This window comes from Colobus angolensis, unplaced genomic scaffold (assembly GCF_000951035.1).
Source record: "Colobus angolensis palliatus isolate OR3802 unplaced genomic scaffold, Cang.pa_1.0 Scaffold231, whole genome shotgun sequence".
NCBI lineage: Eukaryota > Metazoa > Chordata > Mammalia > Primates > Cercopithecidae > Colobus > Colobus angolensis.
The window spans coordinates 1,857,569-1,867,758 of record NW_012115500.1 but is presented as its reverse complement, the minus strand read 5'-3'; the positions used below and the strand labels follow the sequence as shown (position 1 = coordinate 1,867,758).

The 10,190-nt window shown below is 34.5% G+C and overlaps 1 protein-coding gene across 2 annotated transcripts in view; it reads left to right on the top strand.

The window, feature by feature from the left end:
• Positions 1 to 7,274, top strand: part of TRDN (triadin) — a 420,523-nt gene extending 413,249 nt beyond the window's left edge. For both annotated transcript variants that reach the window (XM_011944454.1, XM_011944455.1), the window contains 2 exons: positions 2,139 to 2,177; positions 4,916 to 7,274. In XM_011944454.1, the coding sequence (XP_011799844.1) occupies positions 2,139 to 2,177; positions 4,916 to 5,055 (179 nt within the window). In that variant the 3' untranslated portion in view covers positions 5,056 to 7,274. The remainder of the gene's footprint in view (positions 1 to 2,138; positions 2,178 to 4,915) is intronic.
• Positions 7,275 to 10,190: the final 2,916 nt, after the last annotated feature.

Below are 10,190 nucleotides of genomic sequence, written 5' to 3'. Positions count from 1 at the left end.
TTTCTCCATCTGTAGAATGTATTATCTTAAAAAGAAAGAACTTTTATTTTAGGTTTAGGGGTACATGTGTAGGCTTGTTATATAGGTAAACTCATGTCATGGGGGTTTGTTGTACAGATCAATCCTACTCTCCACTAGTTACGTTTTCTGATCCTCTTTCTCCTTCCACTCTCAACCCTGGCATAGGCCTCAGTGTCTGTTGCTCCACTCTTTGTGTTCATGTTTTCTCATTATTTAGCTCACACTTATAAGTGAGAACATGCAATATATGGATTTCTGTTCCTGCATTAGTTTCCTAAGGATAATGACCTCCAGCTCTATTCATGTTCCTACAAAGGACACGATCTTGTTCTTTTTTATGGTAGCACAGTATTCCATGGTATATATGTACCACATTTTCTTTATCCAGTCTACCGTGGATTGGCATTTAGATTCATTCCATGTCTTTGCTATTGTGAATAGTGCCACAATGAATGTATATATGCATGTGTCTTTATGACACAATGATTTATATTCCTCTGTGTATCTACCCAGCAATGGAATTGCTGATTTGAATGATAGTTATGTTTTTAGCTCTTTGAGGAATCACCACACTGTCATCAATGTGGATATTCAGCTATCCACAATAGTTGAACTAATACACACACCCACCAACAGTCTGTAAGTGTTCCCTTCTCTCTGCAAGCTCACCAACATATGTTATTTTTTGACTTTTTCATAACAGTCATGCTTACTGGTGTGAGATGTTATCTTATTGTGGTTTTGGTTTGCATTTCTCTAATGAGTAGTGATGTTGAGCTTTTTTTCATACACTTGTTGATTGAATGTATGTCTTCATTTGAAAAGTATCTGTTCGTGTCCTTTGACCACTTTGTAATGAGGTGGTTTGCTTTTTTCTTGCAAATTTGTTTAAGTGCTTTATAGATCCTGGGTATTAGACCTTTGCCAGGTACATAGTTTGCATATAAAAAATAAATATTTTCTCTTCCACTTCTAAATTTGTCTGCAGGCAATAAGAATTTGCCTAAGCATTGTTCTAGCCAACAAAGTATAAATTCTTTGCCATTGCCCAAAATTAACTACAATGTGGAAAATAGTGCTTTGAGAAAAGATATATATATGTATCATATATACATATGTCTTTATATATTATATATATATATAAATTGAATTAAGAATAGCCACCCTAATAGGTTTTTTACTCATAGACCAGTGCTTCTAAAACCTTAATGTTTGTACAGATCAACTGTAGGTCTCCTTAGAATTAAATGTCTGAGTTAAAACCTAAAAATCTGCATTTACGTAAATGAATCAAGTGATGCTGAAACTACTGGTACATAGATCACACTCTGAGGGGAACAGCTCTAGAACCAACTGAAAAATTGATTAAGATATATAAACCTAACTTTCTATGAAACACACACACTAACATACATATACACACAAACACACACACACTCTCTCTCTCTCTCTCACAACTTCTTATTATTTTAGTGTTTTACAGAAAAATCCCCAAAACCTCATTCATGGATACCAGTTAAGAACTTCTAATCAGAGGAAAGGAATTCAAAGGAATAGTTCCAAGTTATCCAACACTACATAAACTTGTGATGTATATTGCTACAGCAAAAATAAGTAGTCAGTGAATCAGATGTAAAAAGGGAAGAATGCAGGATACTGGGCTGCTGCTCTACTTTCATGGCAAGGATGATCATGAAAAACATATGTCCCTCCAAATTTGGAATTATTTTGACTAAAATGGTCATCTTTAGCCAGATTTTACCCTTACCAAATTGTAACTCTGAGCATCAAAGATCTCTTCTCAGGAAAGGGATGCATGTCAACTATCCTCGTTAATGAATATGTGACACATCAGGGCCAGTTTTCCTATTTAAACAATTGTTTGTAGCATGCCATTTTTTTTCATGGGCTCCCTTTCTATCTCTGGCTCTTGTCTATCAAATTTTATACTGAAAATATTAATAGAATTTGTGTACAAATCTGGGGTATACTATAAAAAGAGTAACTCCTGTTTCTTTCACAGTGTGCTCCTGTTTAGAGATTCTCAGTCCCATACATATTTATATAATAGCTGTAAATGTACAAGTTATTTACTTTGATTTTTTTTAATCCAGTAGAAGAAACTGAAGACGTGTCTTCAACAAAGAAGCAGAAAAGTAAGTTTATAATGAGATTAAAAGTAATAAATCATTCTATATTAAAGATGCTACATCTATGTAAAAATGTTAGACTCTCTTAAGACCAGTATTCAAAGAAGAAAATTTTTAGCATAGACATGAAGAATAACATTAAAGTAGGTCATTTGTATTTTAAAGAGAAGCGTATCACTTTTGTGTTAGGCAAGAGGCACATAGTTGGAAGAGTTGCAAGTAATGATTGAAGTGGCGTTTATCGCAAATCCTTCTTCATATTTTTGATCCTTAGTACTATGGCTGAATCTATGCTTGAATGTGTGTTACCGTCTGCTTTATAATAGGATAGCTGAAGTAATAAGCCAAATTTTTTATATCAGGTAGAAAAAAATGAAGAAATAGGTTTTAGCAATTCAGTTGCTTGGAAACTTCTAAGATTCAAGATTCTTTTTTGATTTTTCTAGATATATAGTAGATTCTAAATATTCAATCTTTGGGATCATTTCTTTTGGAATCTAATCAATCTTCATATGCAGTTACAAAATTCAATGCCCAAGTTTCTCATTATTTCGGTTCTTCCAAATTAGACATTTTTGTTCATATGGTAAAGCAATAAATTTTGAATCTACATATGCATTAACGTCATTGCAGAACAGCGTAAAGGAAGCAATTTTGAAATAGGTATAACTGAAGTTTCTTTCACAGAATGCTTTTAAAGTAAAGAGCTAGATATTTGTCTGAAGAAATGATGTTTCTTGATTCTCCAGTGCTTCTTGGATGTATTTGTGCAGGAAATTACTAAAATGCCCCTTACAATAGCAAGTGCCTCCTGCTCGGTACTAATAGGTGATTCATTAGACAGATACTGAATGCCTACTGTGTTCCAAGTACTTCTTTGGATACTGGAACTAATGCAGTAGATAAGAGACTTATTATAATCCTTCATATAATAAGGTTGTGAGAAATATAGGGAAATAAGCAGAGTCTTATGAAACTTTTGAGTAATATTACAAAATCCATAAGAAAGAATTATAGGTCAATCTGGACATATTTTCACTTTATATAGCAACACTTTCCCAATTATTAACCTACTGGTAATAATTTGTGGCTAAGTCACATAAACATTTGAAATCTCATATTTATAAATAACTATTAAAATATAATTCAATGAGACAGATGAATTGTGTCAATGCCAGTTTCCTGGTTGGAATGTTGTTCTATGGTTTTACAATATGTCACCACTGAGGGAAACTAAGTGAAGGCATATGGGATCTTTCTGTATTAACTCTTACAATTACATGTGAATCTACAATTATTTTGAAGTAAAAATTTTAATTAAAAACAAAACACAAGTACTTTTAGTAAAATGGTGTCAAATATTCTAACTTCATTTGGGGGATCTATTGCATCAAAATGATATTTGCTATCTTCATCTTACAATAAGGCGGTTCTATAGCCTAATATTCATGAACCTTTAAATGTAAGCTCTGATATTTGCAGTCATAATAATATTTTATCAGCTTATTCAACATCAATGAAATAAGTGTGTCAGAACAGTGTCCACTTCTGATAAGCAGCTGGAAGGCAGCCTGTCATCGATGGGCCCTTCTACTTTTAGCACTGGGTTGCCATTCCTCCTCGTGCAGGGCCGGCTTTACTACTGTCCCTCTTGTAGCCTGCCTAACTCCCAAGCCCCCATAACCTCCACATACTTGAAGAGAGGAGAGTTGTATTATTGCTTCGGTTTGAAGATAGAAGAAAAGAGAAATCATTCCAGATGAGATGCATTGGAAAAGAAAACTAAATTCAAGATTCTTCAAACTATTGTCATCCCTCAAAACCCAGTGACCCGTGGAAATGGAATCGGAATACTGCCTGGTTGCATCTCCAGCTTCCTTTTTCCTATCCTTTGCTTTATTCTACTTCATAAACCCCTAGTCTCATATAGATTGGGCCGTCTTCCTTATCTCCCCCACACCACTAGCTTTAATTATCATTTTTCTTTCCTGGCCTTCTGCAAAAGTCTATGGCTGGGTGACAGAATGCCAATGGATAGGAGAGAAAACACTGGAAGTCTGGCACTCAAGATTGTGAGGAGATGCTAAACTTGCCATCTTTTACCAAAGCTGCTACCTGAGAGCACCGACTTACTGAGTCCAGAGTCCTTACTTGCACCACATTCCCTTAACTTTCCTGTTTTGCTTTCTACTCAGAGCTGCTACCTTGGTTGCTTAAAGAGCAATCAAACCACCTTAGGAAAGCTCTTGCCTCTAAAGTAAGGGCAAACAAAACTTTTAGATGTTGGCAACCACCTCTCTGTGACATTATAAAACATGCGTGCGCGCGCGCACACACACACACACACACAGTCTGTTGCTTTGCATATTGATAAGCTCGTGTTTTGAAACCTGTGACTGCGTCTCTATGATTGCTATGTACATCAACAGATGTCTATGTGATCAGAACTTTGACTTTCTCTGCCAGACCACTTTTATTATCACTTATTAAAGGCTTATTATGTACCAGGAAGAATTTTAAGAGCACATGTAACTCGTTTAACTGTCATAATATTTCTGTGAGGTTTTCGTTGTTTTGATTTTATACATGAAGACTCCAAGACACAATGAGGTTTAGTAACTTGCCAACAGCTACAGAAGCTGATGGCAAAATCTGTGACCTTATCTGCCGCACTGTACTGCCTCACTGTGCTTTTTCGCTCATGTTCTGCATGTTTTAACAAATTGTCATACTCTGTTCCTTAGGTCCCATCAGTTTCTTCCAATGTGTCTACTTGGATGGGTACAATGGCTATGGATTTCAGTTTCCTTTCACTCCTGCACCCCGCCCTGGGGAGAGCTCTGGCGAAGCAAATTCCCCAGGACAGAAGCAACAAGGACAGTAAACACACATGTATGACCCTTACAAGTGCTTTAAGATTTTAAAAATGAGATATTTTGTCCACAATGGTTCCGGCAATTAAGATTATGCAACCCAGAGAATTTCTGCGAAAACATTTTGCTCTTTGGCCTGGTGTGGGCAGAAAAGGTGGCCAAATGGATTGAGTGATGAGCAGACATGTTTAAGGGTCTAAGTTTCAAGAATTTGTTATGTGTGTTTGCTGTGGTGCTTGTATTTATCTTATTTCCATCACTATAAGGTTGTACACAAACTAATTTAAAGTTTACTTAATAATGGTGTCTTTAAAATAATTGACACAATTACAAAATGGAATTCCTGGCTTCAGTTAGCTATTATTTTTTTAATGACAACATAGCATGTGTTCTAAGTTTAAAAGATGGGGAAGCTTATATAAAAGTGACTTTTTTGCATCATATGGGTATCTAAACTTAATTTACCCAATAAGTTGATGCTTAATGATTTTATTTTATTTATGTCTATTTCTATTTTAGTTGTGGCTTTGCTCTAAGAATGGGTAACAGTTGTACTACAAACTGCTATAAATTCTTGTGATACTCTTTTAGAGCTCAAAATATCTCTGAGCTTTAGACATGGTAAGATGGAGAATAAATGCTTGATAAATCTTTAAGATATGTCTTGAATGATAATTAGGATATTCAGTCCAGTGGAAATACACCATTCAGTTAGGCAGGTCTGGTGAATCATTTGTTTAAAATATTAGCAAATGAGATGTAGAATTCTGAAATTTCTCCAGACTGTGTCCTAATAAAAATGTCACCTGTGTGAAATTTTAGATCAATCACTAAATTTGGGTGACAGATGTAAAAATATTTTCATTTCACTTTAATATATTCTTTCTGTGAAATAAAATGTTTTCTTTTTCATAATGGCAAAATATGAATGCCATCAAAGTTTAAGGAATTCATTTTAGCCTTAAATGTCTTTATGAGATGTCTTACTTGTATTTTAGGTAACTGGTCATCAGTGCCAATGACATGGATAACAATTTTTAATCTACACAACAGTGCTTCACTGGGAATGACTGTTACGTTTTTGTCATATTCCTAGTAATATAAATACTCGTGTTCTTTACCACATTGTTTTTATCAACTCTAAAAGTCATGTCTCTGTGACTTTTATCATGTTTACAGTTGCGACTGAACTTAAAACAAATTAACTCAGGAAATAAATTGAGTTATCCTTTCTAGCATTGTAATTATCATCAGCAAGGCCTGAGATAGCCAGAGCCAATACTAGCCGAGTGATTTATTTTCAAGGATTGCCACTAACTATGGTTCTTTAGGACCAAGATATAAAACGGTTTCACTAAAAATCATTAGGCTAGGTATCAGTAATACGTTCATTACTAATAATGGATATTTGGCCTCCACCAGAAGCTGGTGGACCTCATTCACACCACAAAAGCCAGTGTTACATGAACCAGATTAATGACTCTATGGGGAATGTGGGACATCCTGGAAGTGCATAATTTCAGGAAAGACCAGACAGTACCATCTTACAAAGCCCCTTCAGGTGACAATCTGAACTTGTGGGTAGGAGAGTGGATAAAGTTTATTGCTCAACTGCTCCTCCAGCCTGCTCAATTTACTGAGTAAAGAAATAGCAAATACGATAGATGTTTTAGATTTCATAGAGCAGAATGGTTTGTCCATTCTTTCATTCAATGACTGTTTATTGAATACTTACTCTTTTAGGGCACTGTGTTAGTGCTGGATTGTATAAGAAAAATATAATAAATTATATTCCCAGTGCTATTCTGACATAGTGAATGACTTGAAAAATTTACTAAACATACTATGTGTGTTTCTCCATGAGTAAAATAGGGATATAGGGACAAACAGTCTAATATCTCATAGAAATATCATGGAGACAAATGAAATATTTTAATATAAATATGATATTAAGGTAAATTTCTGAAGTAATGCTTTTGGATATGGCACTAATTTTTCCTCTGACTGTTTTACTGTTTCCTTCACTCTCAATATAAAAACTATTTGATGAGATAAAACATGACATATTTTATTGTAATTAGAATTTAGACAAATCAGCTATAATGTAAATGATGCTAATAATAATTACGTTTGATCTGATTAAAGTTACAATGATCATAGCACTTTAAAAATATTATCTAAACTGTCATTTGTTTGTATGTTACCATCAAATAAAATAGTTATAGCTCTTTCAAGTTTGATGCCTTGCATTTTAAAAGGAAAAGATAAAAGGTTGATTAAGAATCTTTGTCTTTAATGGTTCATTCGTAATTCAAGTTATACGGGTCAGGAATATGTAAGCATTTCATAATTGTTTTAGTTATTTTGCACAATTGGTATACACTACTCACATTACATCCCTGCTTTTACCCACTCTTCACCCCCTCTTAATAAATAAAGATCTGAAAATAAGAATTGATTTTTCCTAAGGTTTTTGATTTATATTTAGTTTTCTTAAAGCCTGATAAATCATTATTCAAATGGGGCAAGTTTTTCTTTTCTTTAATGAACCCTAGCAAAAGCACCTGTATGATGGCTCATTCTGGCATATCTTTTCAAAACTTCTCAACTTCTTGCAGAAATATTTTAGAAACTGGTATTGAGATACTGTGTATTTTCGAGATTTAACTTGCACCTTTGAGTAATTTTTCTGGAGAAAAAAGCAAAGAAGACAACAAATATTGCTGATAGAAAACTCAATGACCATATAAGCCAAGTGGCACATACAGAAAATGAAACTAATCCTTAGAGAAACTTGAAAATTTGCCCAAAGTAACTGACTACTTCAAAACCAGGCCTAGAACCTTGATGCACTAACTTCCAATTGTTCTTCAGTTTTCAGGGTGCTATTACAAATATTGGCTTATTTTTCCAGTATCCCCAAATCCATCTTTCAAATTATAATTCATATAGAGATGTAACACTCTTTGGAAAGACTTGTCTTTTTTCCTACTTGAAAGCTGAAAAGTGCCTTAAGAGTGTGTTGCATTCACTTGCTTTAGAGTAAAGAAAATAAATGTCAGAGAGGTGGCAGGTCCAGAGGCACATTGTTAGTTAGCAGCAGAACCAATGGGATTGAGAGCTCAAACCTTTATCTAATCCTATTCATATCCTTCCTGCCCTTTGTGACTCCATATGATATCGTCACCATCATAAAAGCTTCCCTTTGTTATTTGCAAACTAATTAAGAAATAGAAACTCAGCACGACTTCCCAGGAGCTGGCCTCCTTGCAACATTCTTTGCTCTATTCCTTTCAGGATTATATCAGCACTACCCTGTACCTTTCCTTTCCCCCTTATTAATCATGTATGTCCATGAAACATTTAGTTATTACTGTAGATGCTTTCCTTTGTGTGTAAAATAGAGACTTTTATTTTCCCAAACTATCCAACTATTGAAAATCATTAGTCATTAAAAAAAAAAAATGTGCCCCAAATAAGAAGAAAGCAAAAACAACTTTTTAAAATTCAGCTTTCCGAAGATTCAGGTTAATAAAATAAGAAGACAAATAATTGTAAAACATACTTGAACTCTAAAGAAGAGCTCAGAATAATTGATGAAGTGAATTATTACATATTAGTATTTGAGTCATACAAGTTCCAGTAAGAAACACATGTTAGCAAAGCAGTGATAGCAAAAAGAAGGAAATTCTTAGTTTCTCATATAGCCACATCCAGCTCCAGGCCGTTTGCCCTCTGCAATATCATCATTTCACTTATCTATGCTTCTTATTGAACTATTAGCATGAGTTAAGTACTTGTGTTAAGTCATTAGTACTATTTTTTTACCCACCATATCCCAAATTCTCTTAAATAACAATGGTAGGTCAGTAGAATACTCCATGCCTCTGAATAGCTCTGCCAGGCCAGATGTCTTTTCAGAAAAACCGCGCTCTGGTGGAGAGGCCACGGGATGAGGGATCCACAAACCCAAGCTCAGACTTTAACTCTAGGAGTAACTCTGGTCATTTATCTTCTCTGTCCTTCAATGCTTCATCTCCAAATGAAAATAGAAGTGCTACAGCAGCAAAAGGACTTTCATCTTTGGTGAGGAATATTATGGAAAAGTACCTTGTAAAGTGGTATTATTGCTAAGATCTTTCAAATTTCCTTCCAGTTTTGTTATTAAATGATCCAAATGCAACCTGCATTGAAGACCTAGTGTTGCCAAGTGGCATTAGCCAAAGCAGCAAATAAAAATCAGAGCTACATGAGCCAAATACAAAAATGGGAACATTACCACTGACAAAAACAATTTTGCATTTAAAAAATTTAATTTTGTGTCATTTTCACAATTACTATAAATCAATGACAGCAGGATGTCCTTCAACTGACCGAATCACAACACATGGAACATATAAGAGGCCTGTGGAAAAGTGGTACTCTGAATGACAGCTGAGATGGAAAAGTGACTCATGTACCCCAAGACACCACCAAGGGTTGAGCACTCACTAAAATATCCGAAGGTATTCCAGCAATCTAAGTTAGCAAAGGTAGTGTTAAAATAAACACTAAAGGAAGCATCTCAAAACATTAAAACATTTGGTGTATGGTGTTTGCTTAGGAAAGAAGCATCTCTCTTTCTCTCTCTCTCTCTCTCTCTCTCTCTCTATGTGTCTCAGTGCACTCACACACATAACTCAGTGAGAAACCATTTAATATATTTGATGTAATTATGGGCACAGTTGAAATTATCTAAATGGATGATCTGAATGGAAGGTACGTTCCTCACAAAGGAAGCAATGCTTTATAGAAAAGGGAAACATAACTGCATTCTAGCAATTTTGAGGAACAATGTAGCAAGCAAACAAATTATTTTCATCTTTGAAACGTATATGTATCAAAGAATATTTTTAAAATTAGAAATGTTAACTTTATTAAAAATCAAAATGGCATTATAAATGGACATGGAAAGTGTCGTTTAACTTCATCTCTGTTGCCTCGGTTTCCCATTCACTCCTATACTTTCTAAGGCTAAGCATGTTTATGGGGTCTCATGAAAATACAAATGGAAACAAAAGTATATTTTTATTGTTTATTTTTCTTACACAAATGTTACATATTACAAGCATTATTCAGTGCCTTCTTTTCTTAACAATGTATCCTA